Genomic DNA, 18,564 nt, shown 5'->3' on the forward strand with positions numbered 1-18,564 from the left:
TTGACTTCCTTGGAACAAGGCTGGGTTACGTATGTATAATGATAAATAAATGAATCAATCGCCGAAGAATTGATGCTTTTGAATTATGGTGCTGGAGAAGACTCTTGAGAGTCCCATGGACTGCAAGAAGATCAAACGCATCCATTCTTAATGAAATCAGCACTGAGTGCTCACTGGAAGGACAGATCGTGAAGCTGAGGCTCCAGTACTTTGGCCACCTCATGAGAAGAGAAGACTCCCTGGAGAAGACACTGATGCTGGGAAAGATGGAGGGCACAAGGAGAAGGGGGCGACAGAGGATGAGATGGTTGGATAGTGTTCTCGAAGCCACAAACATGAGTCTGACCAAACTGCGGGAGGTAGTGGAGGACAGAGGTGCCTGGCGTGCTCTGGTCCATGGGGTCACGAAGAGTCGGACACGACTAAACGACTAAACAACAACAACAAAATGAATCAATTAATTAGGCTGCAATCATAACCTTATGGGAGCAAGACCCATTGAATTATTCAGTGAGAGCCAGTGCAGAGTATTAGTAAGTGTCAGACTAGGGCCTTGTAGAACAGGGTTCAAATCCCCACACAAACAGGAAGCTCACTGGGTGTGACCTTGGGTGCCAGTCACTTCCGCCCAGAGTGGCGGGGGCAATCCAATCAGATGGGTGGGGAACAAATTATTATTATTATTATTACTATTATTATTATTATTATTCCTCTCTCAGCCTGACCTACCTCACAGGGGGGTTGGGAGGATTAAATGAGCAGCGGCAGAATCATGCACACCACCTTGAACTCCCTGGGGGAAAGTGGGATAGAAATACATTCATTCATTCATTCATTCGACCGCTATTTATTTAATACCAAAGCGGTTTAACAATAGTACCTAAAGCCATACGATAAAACCCATGGGGTTTGTTTTTTTTAAAGAAAAATCAGATTACACCAGTATTAAAATTATGCAAAGGCATAGCGAGGATCGCACGGTATATTAACTTGCCTTTCCGCCCGCCCTCTTTCACCTGCGCAGGACCGAGTTTCAGATGGTAACCTGGGCGGGGCAGAGAACCAAAAGCCCAAAGTCCGCCCTGCGGGGCGCGGGTAGCTATTACCACCGGGAGCCGCCGAGTGGCGCTGCCGCGGCTGGCGCTCTAGGAGTCCCCACGCCACCGCCGCTCCTCGCCATCTCTATGGCTCCACCGCCCTCCTTTCCCGGCCTACGGTTTATTGCAGCAGCCCTTGCTCTCCTTCCCCATCCCCATCTCTATGACCCGGAAGCGTCGTGCGGGAAAGGCGCTCTGGCCCGCGCCGCCTCTGTAACCCAGCGCGCCGCCGGCCTAGGCCGCCGAGGGCTGACGTTGGACAACAAAGATGGCGGCGGCGGGGGGCAGCAGCAACTACTGGGAGGGTGAGTAGGGCGGGACGGGGGGAGGGTGGGGCAGCAGGGGAAGAAGAGTGAGGGGTGGGAGAGGGGGAGGGGGAGCTCAGCTGGGAGGGGGAGGGAGGCGCCGGGTGAGGGGCAGCAAAATGGAGAGGGGGCCATTGGGGTTGTCAAGGGAGGGGAGGCGGTGCTTTGGTCCTGGAAGGCCTCATATTCTGCGACTGGGGAGGGCGAGAGCTCCCCCCAAGTGTCTAGGGGGGAGGGGGCCAAGCTCAAGAAGGGGAGAGGGCTGAGGCGGGGGGAAGGGGGCGCTTTGGTTCTATTGGGCCTCATTTCCGGAGGAGGGCTGGGGAAATGGAGTGGGGGGGCGTGGTGAGGTGTGGGGCGCAACCCAGAGCATCAGGGGCCTTGTTTCCAACCAGGGCCAGCAAATGGGAGACCCACAAACAAGACATAATGGGTCCCTCTCTCTTTCTCTTTCTTTCTCTCACACACATGAAAAGTGCTCAGTGGTACACTGCTCCTGGGTAAGGAGGTTCTGTTTGCTTGTCATAGCTAAGGGTTAACTGCTGGAAGCTGCAGGAGGGGAGAATTTCTGTGGCGCTCGGGTCCTGCTTGGGGGCTTCGTCCGTTGGGTCATCTGTTCATTTCACTGGGTCCGCTCTGAATAGGTTATGGGGTGTTAGGGGAGGGGGTCGTACCTCAGGTGGGGGACACGTCATGCTCATTCTGGGGTGGTTTGTCCAGCTTTGGGCCCCACTCGGCTCTCACCTGTGGTTCCGGGAAGCTGTCAGCAGGCGACAGTGGTCACACCCCAAGAATGGCTTTGACTGACTGGCTAAACCAGGAGATGGTAGCCAATGGGTCTCTCAGAACCTTGGTGACTTAGGGACTTCCATTGCATGCAAAGACAGGCCCAGCAGATTGAGTGGATGATACCAATAGTGAGTTCAACAGTCAGGAAGGCAGTTTCTGCACGTGCTGCAGAGGAAAGTGAGGGGCAGGTGGGGCTTGTCAGCCTGGGAAGGTAGCCCATGTAGGAGAAGGAAAACTCTAATCCTAAGCCTCTGCTGCCTTGTGGGATATATTTGGGAGAAGAAAAGGCTCAGGACTAAACCCTACACAAATCTGGAGTGGAATCCTTGAGACAGCTGGATGGCACCATGTACGCCTCCTTCCAGCAACCCCTCAGCCAATCTGGTGCCAAATATCTTGCTCTGCTTTCCTTTGGACCACCTCAGCGAGGCGGAGAGGGGATATTGTTGTCTGGGCAACCCAGCACCTCCATACACACTGGACTTTGGGGAGGTCACTTCGATGCAGCGGTTTTCACTTCACCCCAAGAGGACACTCCATTGTCTCTTGAGACAGACAAATGCCAACAACAGCTCTGAATAAAACTTAGTTGAATACCACCCATATATTTATTTGTGGCGTTTATATAGTACTTTCATGATACATTTTGCTTGTTTGTTGCAGTTATTTGCTTTCTTTTTGTTACAAAAAGTGACTTAAAGCGACTTATAAAACAGTTCAAAACCAAAGCAAAATAGAAACCTAAAAACCCATTCATATGTATAAAAGGTGGATCTTGTGTATCCCACCCCCTGAATAGAGGCCACAAATATCTAAAAGCCTCCAAATTAAGGGTCAAAGACCTTAGTAAAGATAAATGCATTTGCCTGGTGCCTTAATGTAGCTAGTGATGGCACCAGTTGTGCCTCCTTGGGGAAAGCAGGTAAGGTAAAGGACCCCTGACCAGTTAAACCCAGTCATATTCGACTATGGCGTGCAATGCTCATCTCTGCTTTCAGACTGAGGGAGCCGGCGTTTGTCTGCAGGCATAGACAGCTTTTCCAGGTCATGTTGCCAGCATGGCTAAACCGCTTCTGGTGCACAGGACACCGTGATGAGTGCCAGAGTGCATGGAAATGCTGTTTGTCCTCCCACTGCAGCGGTACCTATTTATCCACTTGCACTGGTATGCTTTTGAGCATTCCATAAGCAGGGAGGCATCACTGAAAAGGCCCATTCTCGTGTCACTGCCCTGCACAGCTTCCTTGGAGGGGGGCACATGGAGAGAGGCCTTGGATGCTGAATGCAGGGATTGGGTTGGCTCATGTGGGGGGTAGCAGTCCCTGAGGTATTGAGGTTCTGAGACACACAGGGCTTTATAGGTCGAAACCTGAAAGGTGCCTGCAGGGAGGCAAATGGTTCAAAAGCATTTACATGCCCCTGGCACCCTACTTCTCGCTTTCTCCCACCTCCCAGTAATTGGTGCTAAGAGGGACCCTGCCATCAAAGTTGCACTGATAGACACTATCTTTTTATGGCTTACTGGATTAGACTGAAGGTTATCTGAAATATCTTGTTTTCCTGTGGATTTTGAAGCCAGTTTTATTTTAAACGTGGAGCTTTTATGCGCTGTTTTCCTTCATGAGAGTGCAGTTGTTTCCAGGAGGTTCATAAGCAGGCACTCCTCTTTGGTGTTCTGCCCCTAGCAACTGCCGCCGGAGGGATAGCTCAGTTAGTAGAGCACGAGATCCTTAATCTCAGGGTTGGGGGTTCAAGCCCCTTGTTAGGCAAAGGTAACTAGACGATCCTCGTTGTCCCTTCCAATGCTATGATTCTGTGACCCCAGTTTGTATTTACTTATTATAATACTGTATAGCCTGCTTTTCTTAAAAATAAAATAAAAAGGGCCATAGCTGCATGGCAGAAGCCCTCAGTTTCAATCCCCAGCATCTCCACCTAGGTCTCGGAATTGCCTCCTGCCTGAAACCGTAGAGAGCTAACTCTCAGTTAGTGTAGGCCGGTCTGAAGCTAGAGGGACCTATGGTGTGACTCAGTGTACAGCAGTTTCCCATGTTCAGTATCTGGAGAGCAGCAGGTTTCCCACCTCACTAGGGTGACGCAGTGAAAGAGCCAGTGGGGTGTCACAGAGTACTCAAGAGTCCAGGGTTTGAATCGTCACTCGGTCATGGAGCTCCCTGGGCAACCTTGGGCCGGTCAGTGCCTCTCAGCCTAACTGACCTCACATGGTTGCTGTGGAAATTAAACGAGCAGCAGGAAAATCATTTATGCTACCTTGAGCACCCCTGGGAAAAATATGGGATCTAAATGCAATCATTTAATCAGTAGTAGAAGCACACATTTTCTGTTCTCTTCAGCCTGTACACTGTTAATGCTTTGAATTTTGCTGATCCGTGACAGATCATATTAGAAACATTGCATCTCATTACACTGTTGAAATTCCTATCCATTTTCGGAAACAGAGCTGAATGAAGCCTCTTTCTTTTTGCCCTTGAGGGCTTAGGAGCAGCAAAGTGTGTGTGTGTAGGTATGTAGGGGTATGGATGTGTATGTAGGGGTGTGTGTGGGCAGGAAAGTCTCACTCCCCCTCCCCCCTTTCTCTTGTTGGTGCAGATCTGAGGAAGCAAGCCCGGCAGCTGGAGAATGAGCTGGACCTCAAACTGGTCTCCTTCAGCAAGCTCTGCACCAGCTACAGCCACAGCAGCTCCCGAGAGGGAAGGCGCGACAGGTATAGGTACTACTGTCCTACTTTTCTTTTCTTTTTGACATTTTTACCATTTCAAAATAGTTTTTGTTTTAAACCTGTCTTTTCTCTATTCTTTTTGAGCTTCATTACTCAAGACTCCTGCCTTGTGGCTTACCTGACACAGTTTAGGGGTTGTGTTTGTGCCCTACCCACAATTCCTAATTGCTTTTACACTACCTAATGAGGCTACTTCTAGGGAGAGGCTTTGAGGGGCCAGGCAAAGAGGGACATTCTGCTTCCAGGTTCTTCCCACTTCTCGTAGCTGCTGTTGGCCTGTCCTGAAACCATAGTGTCTGGGGTAGCTCATCAGTGCTGTACTTTCTAGATTAGGTGTCAGGAGCCAGAGTCAAGAGGAGGTCAGCAATAAAACACCTGGTGTCAGTGAAGCTGACTCTTTATTCAAAGGAACCAAAACGGTGCAGGCCTAGTGGTCACAGCACCTCTTCCCAGTAGGTCTTGCCCCACTGCTCCCTAAGATTCCTTCCCCAGCAATCTGAAGCTCCTTCGTCTTGTCTCTCTTTGCTCTGCTCTCTTAATTCCTCTGTGTGTTCTGGAAGACCAGGAGGGAGGGGAACTGGTCACAGCAGTAGGGAGAGACTCCCTGGCTGCTTCAACATCCCTCCTCCACTCCTCTCCAGCTTCCCCTTCTGCCTCTGATTCTGCACTGTCTTCTGCCTCAGCCTCTTCCTGCTCATTAAACACTGTTACCTATTCACCTTCTGTCTCCTCCTCCTCCCATTCTGCTCCTTCTCCCTCTGACCACTCACTGTCCTCCCACCACCAATCCCTGGGCTCTGAGCCCTATTCCTTTAGGGGTTCCCCGGCTAGTGCCTCCCAGCACTACTCTGCATCCAGTCAGTCCATGACAATAGGAAGCCACAGCTCAGCATCGTGGCAGTTTAAAGGAACAAGCTGAAGAGCCTGGCAACAGCGCTTTTCCTCCTGTGCCTTTAAGGCCCAGGAGAGCACACGTGCAACTGTCCCCCCTCCCCTGCAGGTGAGAACCACAGAGGCTGGCATCAGCACCTGGGATTCTTGGGCATTTGCCTGTGTCCCATTGGTTTCCCCAGTGTTAACAGGGCCTTCTGGGTTGCAGGGTCCCCCGTGACATTTTGTGACAATTAGGTGCACCTTTTTACTCTGCCATAATATTTACAGAGGGGTGTCTGTCTGTCTTTCTCATCACTCAGCTCCGACACAACCCCTCTTCTGAATGGATCGAGCCAAGACCGAATGTTCGAAACAATGGCTGTGGAAATCGAGCAGCTCTTGGGGAAGGTGAGTGGGATTTCAGCCAGTTAAATTCCCAGGCCTCTGTTGAGACCTTCAAGGTTTTTGACACAAGTTGCTGCTGGAGCAGCTTAAAAAACAACGGTGCAGAAAGTGGTGGCTCTGTTTCCTTAAAGTGTGTTTTCTCCCATGAGCAAAAAAAGTCATCTCCTGCCTGGAATGGATGCCTTTTCTGCTTCAATTCCCTTATCCACCCCCCCTTTTTTTAAAGTTGTACTCTACTGCTGTGATGCAGACATTAGGGAATTTCTTAACTGCTAAGAAATTTGTGATTAAATTAGTACTGAAGTCAGATGCAGATTGATGGTCCAGGACCCAGCCAGTTCTCTCCTCATTCCACGAGCCATCTCTTGGAATGACCTGATTATATATAAAAGTATTTATCTACAGCTAGGTGGCTGTATTTATCTACAGCTAGGTGGCTGTATTTATCTACAGCTAGGTGGCTGTAAATCATCAGAAATCCCAGAAGCCTAATTTCAAAGGTGGTAAGAAAAGGCCTTTTTAAAGTTGTTGCTGCTGCTGCTGTTAAACAGTCAGGAGCCAGAAACCCTTGCCAACCTATTGCAAGTCATACGTGCTATATATTTTCCTTTATATACCATCTTGGAGAGCAATACTTGGGACAATTTTAGGTATTTTATGTTAGTTTTATGCTTTTTATTCATTTAGGTTTTACATAAGACACAAAAACAAGAAAATCACTGTTAGTGAATGATAATAAAATTATCTCATTGTTAATAACAGGAACCCTCAATGCGTATCAAATTGCAGTTTTACATAATTTAATTTAGATTTGTGCAAACTCATTTTATTTCATCTCCTTTTCATTTCATCTTTGTTAAGAGAGGAAGCTTTCTCTCCCTTTTTAAAGAGGCATGTTGTGATCTGCCAGGGTAATGCAGCATTTTAAGATTTTTTATGTTGTATTTTATCTGAGTAAACGTCCATTGACGGTGTCTTGTGTTAGTTTCGTACTGTTAAACCTTTTTTTGGTTTGGGATAGTCTGGTGAAGGCAAACAAGCAAAGGAGTCTACTACTGCTGCACATCCATCCAGAGATGTTCCAGTAGATCCCAACATGCTTTCCACCCACCCCAATTTAAACTACCCGGAGGATCTTGGAATGGCCTCGTTTCCTCCACCAGAACTGTCTGGTTGCTTTTCAGTCATGGGTTTTGCTCTTTACAAGCTCAATCCAAAGGGGGAGGCCTAAAAATGCCAGCGTATTTCACCCACACAAGAGTTGCAGTGCAAGGCTGGGTAACAAGACCTTTTTTAAATTCTAAACACTGATAGCTTTGTCTGATTTCACACTGTCATTTTTGAAGCACTTTGACATTGTTGTTGCTTATTTTACCGCTGGTAGTTTCTTACCATAGATAGCCCTCAGATATGTATTCTAAAGAGTAGCATAGAAATCCTCAAAATACGGTGGTCTGAGTTGTTTGTGCACAAATTGCATCAAAATGTACTGACTCCACCATTGGAGCGGTATATCTCTGTATGCCTCCCAGTTCCTGGGAACTGCAGATGGGGATAATGGTGCTGTTGTGCCCAGGTCTTACTTTGGGCTTCTCACTGGGGCATCTGGTTGGCCACTGCAAGGAGAGGGTGCTGGATTGGCCTGATTCATCAAGGCTCTTGTAATGTTCTGAAGTCCCAGAACAGCACTGGGCCAAAACAGTGATTATGGAACTGTTGAGCATTTGTTTCGGAAAGCCTGTACGTTTGTTTCAGAATGCCTTCCACACCTGCCACCAGGATTTCTGCCAGCCTTGCTCTTCGTTAAAACAGCTGCTGTGTGCTCCAAAAAGAAGTGGTTTCCCTTTCCAAATGCATGCTCTTAACTTTCCTGTGAAGAACCTGTGTCCTGTCCAACCTGTGTGCTCCCTTTTCCCCCTCTCACAGCTCACGGGGATAAATGACAAAATGGCCGAGTACACCAACAGCGCTGGAGTCCCATCCCTCAACGCGGCTCTGATGCACACCTTGCAGCGGCACAGAGACATCTTGCAGGTAGGAAGAAGCTCTGGGGGTGGCGCTCTGGTGTTTGCCAGACTCGGTGGCTCTTTCAGCCTGTTTAGGGAAGTTTTTAATGACTGATGTTTTAATGTATTTTTAATCTTTTGCTGGAAGCTGCCCAGAGTGGCTAGGGAAATCCTGCCAGATGGGCAGGGTAGAAATAAATTATTATAGTGCAGGGGGAACTATAGTTCCCAGAATTCTTGGACGGGAGAGGAATGTGCTTTAAAGGTAGAGCGTTACAGCTGAACCAGGAATCTTGTTCTGTTTCACTTCAAACAAACCATGACCTTTCAACCAGCACCAAACATTGACTATGGATTTGTTTTGCATTCATCAGTTAGTTTGATCATTTATACGTGCTCTTTGCCTTTAAGGTAAGGTGTTACAACTGCGGAAGTAAATACACAACAATCAAGTATTTTAAAAAAACATACGTTTTGTAAAGCCTGCGGGTTGTATCCAGTGAGGTGGTAAGTTAAAGAACGCACAAGCTGGCAACCTTGCTGTGAAGTAAGTTGCACAATCTATCGTGCAATGAGTTTCTGCTGGCAGAACTGTTTCATTGCCTTCCTCAGTTGCACAACATTAAAACTCATCTGTCCTCTAGCACAAGAGCCTTTGCACTAGCGGACAGAGAACGTTGGATACAGCCCTGTGTGTCTTAAGAGTAGCCAGTGGACAGGGATGATGACCAGTTCCCCGTTTCTTGTACATGGAGAGGCAATCTCTTGAATAAGTGGGTCCCAAGCATCATAGGGCTTTTATACATCAAAACCAAGACCTTGAATTGGGTAGCTAATTGACTTTGGGTGCCATTGTTTCCATGGTCCCCAGGTGAGAAGCCTAATGGAATTCTCACAGCTGCATCTTGCATTAGCTGCAGCTTCCAAGCCGTCTTCAAGGGCAGCATAGGGTGCATTGCAGGAGTCCAGGTGGGACATTATTGGAGCATGAAGTGCAGTGGGCAAGCTGGACCTGTCTGGGGACAAACCAGCAGAAGCCAGAAATAGGTGCTCCATGCTCTAGAGGACGCTTGGACGTTCACCAACACCCTGGGGACTAGGCACACCTCAAGACTATAGAGCTGGTCTTCCAGGGTGAGTGTCTCTCCTTTTTGTATAGTTTTGCTTGTTCTGTGAGCTAGTTGGGAGGAGCGAATTGGTCAAGATTGGTGCGTTCGCAGTACACAGTTAGCTACGGTTTACTGTTGTGTGTGAACAAGGCCACCGTGTCATGTATGAAGTCCTGAACATCTGCTAGAGAATAGTTGTGACCCTGATCCTGTTCTTAAATGGGTTGCAGCTGCAACTGTTAGGCTAGAGTAGGCATCTACTGAGCCAGAGTCTTTGGTAGACCTATTTCTCTGTGAGCCTTAGTTTTACACCTGTTACATACTATAGGACAGTCGTCCCCAAGCTGGCACCCTTTGGGTGTTATTGGACTCCAACCCTCTTCATCCCTGAACCCGGTTTGCAGGGCCTGCTGGGAGTTGTAGTTCAGAACATGTGGAGGAGGTCAGTGGGTTGGGAAAGGCTCTTGGATGATTTGTAACATTTTGAGCTTCATCCTTAGAGGAAGAACAGCACTTCTCAAAGTCTAACACGCTTGGAATCTTTTGCTCTTGTTACAGGACTACACACACGAATTCCACAAAACCAAAACCAACTTCCTGGCAGTGCGGGAAAGAGAGAATCTCATGGGTTCAGTGCGGAAGGATATCGAGTAAGTTAGCGCTCTCTGCAGTTGGAGCGTGGCCTTCACCCAAGCTCCACCAGGGCAGAAAGGCATTTTTGGTGACCCAGAGCCTAAGGGTAAAGAATGTTTTTCAGCCTGAGGGCCACATTGCCTTTTGGGCAGCCTCTTGATGACCGCAGGCCATTGGTAGACAGAGCCAGAGGAGAAAGTGAGTTGGGCAGTGAAGGTTTGTTTCTACACAGACCCCTCTCCAAGTCAGCAGAGAGGCATGATCGGAGTCCAAGGACACAGTCCCAGCCAGGCAAAAACACTTGAGGAGCATGCAAAGCAGGGCCAGTGAGGGCAAGGCCTAGGGGGAGTCCCAAGGGCCTGATAGAAAGGCCTGGGGGGCCACTGGACTCCCAACTGCCATCGCACCCAGCCAGCTTAGCCCATTGATCAAGGACAATGGGAGTTGTAGTCTAGCAACATCTGGGGTGGCAAGATTGAAGAAGTCTGGTGTTATGGAGTTTGCTTTCAAAGGCAAGGCAGATCTCTGCTCTTTGTAAGAGACACCAAAGAGGAGCGGGGGGGGGAGATGCAGCAAAATTTTCTGCTCCAATAAAACCTAGGCTGGCAGAGCATGGAAAAGATAGTTTGCCTCATTCCCAATAAAAATATGCCCTGGGAATTTCTCATTTGCTTCCCCAAAGCTGTGCAGGATTTGCCAGCAGGGAGAATCAGATCTTTGCTTAATGCAAGGAGCCACTCCCTGCTTGTGTTTTCCCTCCTGCAAATATTTACTTTCCTGGAGGCCACTGCTGTTCTGAACTGAGCTCAGCCTGTGGCTGACTTCTGTCTGCTGAGAACCACAGAATAGCCTTTTGCCCTCCAGAACAGCAAAAGTAGCACTATGTTGCTGCGATTGGCAACTGGCTTTTTCACAGGGGCTACAATTTGAATTGCCCAAATGGTGGAAGGAGCAGCGAGGCTGACCCTGCCTGTTGATTCACTCCCAGGAAACTTGGTGGCACAGCCAACATTCTGTTCTGCTGGGGCTTGGGGCCTGCAGACACTGTTAGAAACTGAGATATATAAAGGTATAGGGACCCCTGACCATTAGGTCCAGTCGCGAATGACTCTGGGGTTATGGCGCTCATCTCGCTTTATTAGCTGAGGGAGCTGGCGTACAGCTTCCGGGTCATGTGGCCAGCATGACTAAGCCACTTATGGCGAACCAGAGCAGTGCACGGAAATGCCATTTATCTTCCCGCTGGAGTGGTACCTATTTATCTACTTGCACTTTGAGGTGCTTTCGAACTGCTAGGTTGGCAGGAGCTGGGACCAAGCAATGGGAGCTCACCCCGTCACGGGGATTTGAACTGCCGACCTTCTGATCGGCAAGCCCTAGGCTCTGTGGTTTAACCCACAGCGCCACCCATGTCCCTGAGATATATAGGCACCAAATGGCTCCTTGAACCAGGATTACAGCCACCAAAACAGAATGCCTAGTTGCCATTTTGTGGTGAGGCGGCTCTAAAGTCCTATTTTTCAAATGATGGACTGACTGTGATTGATTACCACTTAAACATCTGACTAGTTCAGATGACAACCTTGAGCTAGGTTAAGAGCTTTCAGAACTTAAAGAAGAAAAGTCCCTTGATCCAGGGACAGTCCACATTTATACTGGCCTATTCCAACCTCTTTTTCTTAATGGTGACATGGACCATTCATAACGTAGGAATAGTCTTCTGTGAGCTGGGCAGTGGGGCAGGGTAAGTGAAGACAAGCTGCAACAGTTAACTATAACATGGTTCACTGCTCCTGCAATCTCATTTTGGGGGGACTTTCTACCTTTATCTTCCAGGTCCTACAAAAGCGGGTGTGGCGTCAACAACAGGAGGACAGAGCTTTTCTTAAAGGAACACGAGCACCTTCGGAAGTAAGTCTGTGCCTAGTATCCGATTATTCCTCAAAGAGAACCGGTCGCCACCCATGATACCTCCTGTCATAACCCACTATCTCCTACATCCAGGGGATGTTTCCAGCAGGGGCGGCCGTATTAGACTCCAGAAAAGCCAAGGAGCTTTGTGCCACCTTAAAGCAGTGGTGGGCACTGCCCATTGGGCCTGGTTAGGCAAAAATCAAGGAGCCCAACAGCAGGTGGCGCCAGAGCCAATGACAGGCAGAGAAAACTAATTCTGGCTTTGTACCTGTCCTCCATCCTTCTGATTTCTACGAGGTACAACACTGAGACTAAAGAGGAGGAAGATGGCAGGCAGGGCAACCTCCTGGATTGGTTATGAGTAGAAAGGCAGGCAGGTGAGGGGCTGGCTGAGAGCAGGTGCTGGTTGGTGGCGCACAGTCTCATTCATCCAGATGGACAATGTGACCCTGCTGGCTGGGGTTGATGGGAGCTGTAGTACAAAACAGCTTGAGGGCCACCGGTTGGCAAAGGCACCCTTGCTCAAATGTCATTTTTTTACAGCGGTACTTAGCAATGTACAGCTCAGTTGCCTACACAGACTTCCCTTACATTATTTAGAGTGTTAGGGGAAAAAGCAAATCAGTGAAAACGCTTTTTAAAAAAATAACGTACTGATTTCACTGTGCCTCTGAAGACATATAATGTGCTTCCTAGGGATAATGATATTATTATTATTATTATTATTTCCCTTTTAGATTTTAGGTGTGTTTCTGTCTCTTCCCATTGTGCAGCTTCACTTCCAGTGTGCTCCTTCATTAGGCGTCTGATTAATTTTATGAAACTGCATTCCTAAAAAAAATCTGCAGGGAAATGTGATAGCAGCAGGGTGCTTTCTGCAAAAGCCATAGCAGCATGTGGGCTCCAGGGGGCGCTCTTCCCCTCGAGAAGAGCCGTTCTCCAGTATCTGCTCCTGGTGAAGGCAGTTTTGTTATTTTCTGTAATCAAAGGTGCATGAAAACCTCTTACAGGAAATGGCTTTTTAAATTTTTGCTTGGTTGTGATAGGCCAAGGAATCTGATAAACCGTGTCTGTGCATCCCTCAATTTCCCCATGGGGCTCTTGCTGGCATTTGCAAAGTTTGGAAGGGCTGAGGGAGGGGCATCCATTGATTTTCACTTGCTGGATGTTTATTGCGAACGGATAATGGGCAAATGTTATTAGTTAGGAGTGTCCTGAAGCTTTAAGCACCTTCTGGCTTTGAAACGTCGGTGGAGGAAGGGAGCGTGCAGTGTGGTGTAGTGGGTGGAGCAGCAATAGGGGACCTGCGGGCTATTTGGTGGCTGGTGTTCATTGGGACTGGTAGGATGTAGGGCAGCGGTAGGCTGAACAGTCGGAAGCAGTATCGTCCTTGCGATCAGTACTTTGCCAAGTTAAAGCCAATTCTGCCCTAAGAGAAACTAGATTATGTGACCTGCATAAATCATTCTGCATGCTCTATTGCCTAGGGAGGGGAGCCATGAGCTGCTCAATAGGGCTCCGAAGCACTCCCCACCCACCCCTGCACCCCATAATAGCAGCCCCACTCTGTCACCTCTCTGACTACTGAGATTTCAGCAGATAGGTGATGTGGCTTATAAGGACTCGAAACTTCATATTTAAAGGCCAAAGGCCAAAGTTCTCAGCAAGCAAAATTCTCCACCTGATACTACATTCTGCCATCTGTGGATTTTTACTTCCGTTGTGTTTGAGGAACTTCTGCACAAATCCCATTGTGACAAACAAGGAGCAACTCCCATTTATCATGGTTTATGACAATTTCTGTTCCAGATTGATTCCTGGTGCATTGTGGCCCCTCATGCATAATTTGCAGGTATCGCAAATTTGCAGGTACAGCACCTGTCAGGCAAGCCCCCAAGGACCCATTTATCTTGAATATTCTTAATAAGAAAGCGCATGACTTTAAGTGTGTGTGTGTGTGTGTGTGTGTGTGTGTGTGTGTAGTTTGATGGATATGCCATAAATCTTGACTAAAAAAAGACATCTATTCATCACATCTTTTCTAATACGGTTTTTGACCGAAAGCTAATTGAGTTGGCTGCTGAGGCTGATAAAACACTTTCTCAATCCATCTCGTGGAAGACAACCTCCCTTTCCCTTTCCAGGTTGATAGAGGACAGGTAGATTCCCTTCCTCCCTTGAGTTTTAGGAAGTCATCCATCAGTTTCTGGCCAGATGAGAGGAGCAGACCCTCCCCTCCACTAGAAGTCTAAGAATATTAAAAGATAAGAACTCTGCTGCATCAGACCTGAGGGGGGGGGCATCTTAGTCCAGTATCCTGTTTTCACAGTGGCCAACTAGGTGTCTATTGTGGAAAACCCACAAGCAGGATCCAAGCACAAGAGCGTTCTCCCTTCCTATGGTTTCCAGAACTGGTATTTGTAAACATCGCTGTCTCCAACTGTGGAGGCAGAGCAAAGCCATCCTTGCTGGCAGCCATCAAAAGCCCTCACTGAGCTTGTCTAATCCTCTTTTCAAGCCATCCAAGTTGGTCTCCGTCACAGCCTCCTGCAGGAGCGAGTTCCATAGGTTAACGATGCCTTCCGTGAAGAAGACGGACTTTCTTTTATCTGTTCTGAGTTTTCCAACATTCACCCACAATTCTAGCGTTATGAGAAAAGGAGGAAACTCTTCTCTGTCCAGACTCTCTGTAACTTCTTATGTGGCCAGCCTGAATACTTTTGCTTGACCCAGGGATCCAGGCACTGCTCTCTTTCCTCGCGGCCCAACCCCACCTCCTTCCTCTGCTTAATTGCCACAGACGTTTGCGGCACTCTGGGTGGGTGGCTTGTCAGGATCGATGCAGTTCTGGCCCTGCTGCTACGGGACTGGAGGGTTTTTCTGGCCGGAAAGCCTTGCGCTCCTAATGCAATTTCCTTTTTGAGAGTGGGGCTCTCTAGCCCAGAGCAGAGAGAGAGAGAGAGGCAGCAGCTGTAGTGCGGCAGCTTTAATGGTGGGGATTTGCAACCTTGCATCATCCCAAGAGTATTTTGCCTGTAGCTCGGTGGCATTTTGCCTATTTTATTATTATCATTTACAAAAATGTAATATCCAAGGCTTTGAGGCTAGAGTGCTTATAGCATGCTTGCATTCTTTGAAACCATATAGAGGATACCTTGTGGTTACTGATTCCTCAGCTGTAGTTTCCCCTACCTTCCCTGATTGCCAGCTGGATAGTGCCCTTCCAAGGTCCGGCCCTCTTTCATTTTCCCCATGGGATGTTTTCAAGCAGTGCGTTTTCCACCCTGCTCCATCTCACGGAAGGGCTAAGGGGCCCTTCAGCAGCATTCGTTTAGACAGGCCAGGTGGAGGGATCGGAAAACCCCACCGACGCCTGTGCAAGCCTTGATGTGTGTCGACGGATTCTCTGCTCGGGAATTAGCTCTGTTGTTTCAGCCTTTGCAAAGGAGATCGCAGCTGCTGGGTAGCTTCCACTCAGGAGCTTACCTTACCGGTAGCCACAGATTAATGGGCTCGTTTCCAAACACACAGGGTTGTTTTGCAACTGTTCTTGAAGCCCCTAAATATTCATTTCCATTTATTAGACTGATTCGTCGCTTGTCACCCAAAGGTCTCCGAGCATCTTACAACAAAAGAAAGATATACAATACATAGTACCATGGGGGGAAAGTTGGAGGGGGGGGAAATCATGTAATACATTAATATTTCATATAAGATGGCATCCGTTTTTTTAAAAAGTGAAATAATGAACAAAGCGATACTCAGATCTACTAATTAACAAATAAACGAAACCTCAACCTCCCCCAGACCCAAAATCATTCACACTGAACCAGCAATTTCCCCCCTTTAACCTCCGCACCCCACCCAGGAGTCTGGGGTCAAGGCCAGCTGTTATAAATCTGTGTCCTCCAGGGATGGTCCCGCGTCTCTCCTCTCTCTGCAGGAGGTAGTAGTAGCAAAGCAGGAAGATGGTAGCTGCTGATGGGGGTGCAGATGTCAAGGCTGGCTGTTCCAAATCTGGGGTGGGTGAGAGGGAGCAGGGTCCTCAGGGGATGTATACAGGTAACTCCCATTTTGCACACGCGACCACTGAGGCATATGCTGTTTTCGGCCCCAGAAGAGGGTGGGGCAGATCATCTGCTTTGAATTCAGAAGGTCCCAGGTTCAATCCCTAGCATGCCCAGGTAAGGCTGGGAGAGAGACTCCTGCTTGAATCCCTGAAGAGCTGCTGCCGGTCAGTGTAGTCCTTGCTGAGCTAGATGGGCCAACGGACCGACTTCGTTTCAGGCAGCTTCCAATGTTCCTATTTAAATTAGCCTTTAGTTCATACCCATGAGGACTGGGGTCTTGCTCTATGTTACAGGAAGGACCAAAGCTCAGTTGCCAGAGCATCTGCTTTGCATGCAGAAAGTCGCAGGTTCATTCCCCAGGGGCATCTCCAGTAGGGCTTCTGCCTGAATCCCAGGAGAGCTGCTGCCGGTCAGTGTTGACAGTATTGAGCTAGAGGGACCAGTGGCTTGACATGCTGCCTTGGGCTGGTGGGAGCCATAGTCCAGAACATCTGGAGGGCACCCAGTTAAGTAAGATCAAGTTAGACCCTTAAGTATTACACCTGGCGCTCCAGACTGCTCTCTGAAACAAACAGGTCACCAGTGAAGGTGGCGTAAACCCCAGAAATTGTGGCATTGGAAGGGACCTCCGGGGGTCATCCAGTCCAACCCCCTGCAATGTAGGAATCTAGCAGAGCATCCCTGACACATGGCCAGCCAACCCCTGTTTGGAAACCTCTGCTGAAGGAGAGTCCATCCACCCCCTTTTGAGGCAGCCCGTTCTGCAGTTGAGTTGGAATCCGAATGTTTGTTTGCATTAGGGATGCCCAGGCAGAGATGCTCCTCTGCCCAGGCTGCGTATGAGTAATAAGTGAAGCAGCCCTGGGTTTCCTTGATGACCAGCTCTGCAAAGCACCTCTCCCTTTCCCTGCCCCACTTTCCCCGGCTAATACCCTTTTAGGCGAGCAGAGTAAATAATTCATCCATTTGTGTGGTTCTCCTTTCTCCCCCACCCCCACGGCCTTCCCTCCTGTAGCGGGCGAGGCTTTCCATCAAATGGAGGCACGGGGCTGGGTGATGAATGGACAGGCTTCAGCTGCTCATCGTGCAAAGTGCTGGGCTAAGAGGAAATGAGTTTGTCAGCTCAGCACTCACTTCTGTGTGTGTGTGTGTTTTTGGAGAGTGTAGCCCTGAGAGCTTCTGAAGCTTAATGGCTTATGGGGGAGGAGTAATTTCCTAAATCAGCACTGAAGGAATTCATTTGTATGTGTAAAGTGTTTTTTTTTTCCTGGGGGGCAGTATAGAATACCAAGGATGGTTAAAGCCTGCCTTCTCTCCATGAAGACCTGGTTTACCTCTGAAGGGTGGAAGCTCTTGGCATCAGGCCTTGCTATGTGGCCTTCCCTGAATGCCTGCAGTTCTGCTCCCCCCACACGGAAAAGGTTCAGAAAAGGGCAGCCCAATGTGTTCAGGGGGGCGTGGAGCAATTCCCCTATGAAAGAAGCCAACTTGGATGGCTCTAAAAGAGGATTGGACTTATACATGGAGGGTAAGGTATTAGGTCCAGTCGTGACCGACTCTGGGGTTGCACGCTCATCTCGCTTTATTGGCCGAGGGAGCCGGCGTACAGCTTCTGGGTCATGTGGCCAGAATGACTAAGCTGCTTCTGGCGAACCAGAGCAGTGCACGGAAACGCTGTTTACCTTCCCGCCGGAGCGGTACCTATGTATCTACTTGCACTTTGATTTGCTTTCAGACTGCTAGGTTGGCAGGAGCAGGGACTGAGCAACAGGAGCTGAACCCATTGCGGGGATTCGAACCGCCGACCTTCCGATCGGCAAGTCCTAGGCTCTGTGATTTAACCCACAGCGCCACCCACGTCCCTATACACGGAGGGTAGATAACAACTATTATTATTATTATTATTATTACTAATATTACTATTACTATTACTATTTTATTTTACTTTTTATATGCCACCCATAAGACTGGGTTGCCTCAGCCACTGTGGGTGGCTCCCAGCAAAATATGAATAGCACAATAAAACATCAAACATTAAAAACATTTTCGTAGTTATCTGGTGTGCCTCTGTGGAAACAAGATGTTGGACTAGATGGGCCATTGGCCTAATCCAGCAGGCTCTTCTTATCTTTTTATCTTGCTACATTTGGGCACTGGTGTCTCTTAGAGTAAAGGCGAGTCAAGAGAGGGCGTTCCGCAAACGGGGAGCCACCACCGAAAAGGCCCTGTCACAGGTCAGTGGCCGTCTAGCAGAGCATGGCTTAGAAGCATGGCCCACCACTGGAAGCAGGAGGCTGGTCTGGGGTGGCTGGTCCAATAAGGCAGCAGAGGCAAGCAGTGGGGTAACTTAGGGACCTGGTTCTCCACAGGCAGCACAGATGCCCCATCAGGTCTGCTGGTCCTTGAGGGCTTATTCCAGGGTTTAGCTTTCCTAGGCAGTCGCCATGTGGAATATGCATTGGTATAGGGAGGGTTCTTGTAGCCATCCATGCCCATTGCGTACAGGAACCAGCAGGAAGCGACGTCTACTGATTCTCCTCCTCTCCACCACTGTTGTGAAGGGTAGCAGACTGGTGAAGCGTGAGGAGAAAGTCCAGGGTGAGCCCCCTTGGTGGGGTGGGGG

At 48.8% G+C, this 18,564-nt stretch overlaps 1 protein-coding gene across 3 annotated transcripts in view; it reads left to right on the plus strand.

The window, feature by feature from the left end:
• Nucleotides 1-1,176: 1,176 nt before the first annotated feature.
• GOSR1 (golgi SNAP receptor complex member 1) overlaps nt 1,177-18,564 on the plus strand; it is a 45,521-nt gene continuing 28,133 nt past the window's right edge. The window contains exons 1-6 of one of the 3 annotated variants that reach the window (XM_083588021.1): nt 1,177-1,402; nt 4,802-4,916; nt 6,125-6,212; nt 8,136-8,243; nt 9,883-9,974; nt 11,794-11,868. In XM_083588021.1, coding sequence (XP_083444147.1) covers nt 1,366-1,402; nt 4,802-4,916; nt 6,125-6,212; nt 8,136-8,243; nt 9,883-9,974; nt 11,794-11,868 — 515 coding nt within the window. In that variant the 5' untranslated portion in view covers nt 1,177-1,365. Of the gene's footprint in view, nt 1,403-4,801; nt 4,923-6,124; nt 6,213-8,135; nt 8,244-9,882; nt 9,975-11,793; nt 11,869-18,564 lie in introns of all 3 variants that reach the window. The other 2 variants (XM_083588020.1, XM_083588022.1) reach the window with 2 other exon arrangements.

The sequence above is a fragment of the Podarcis filfolensis genome, assembly GCF_964270895.1.
Source record: "Podarcis filfolensis genome assembly, chromosome: 15".
Taxonomy (NCBI): domain Eukaryota; kingdom Metazoa; phylum Chordata; class Lepidosauria; order Squamata; family Lacertidae; genus Podarcis; species Podarcis filfolensis.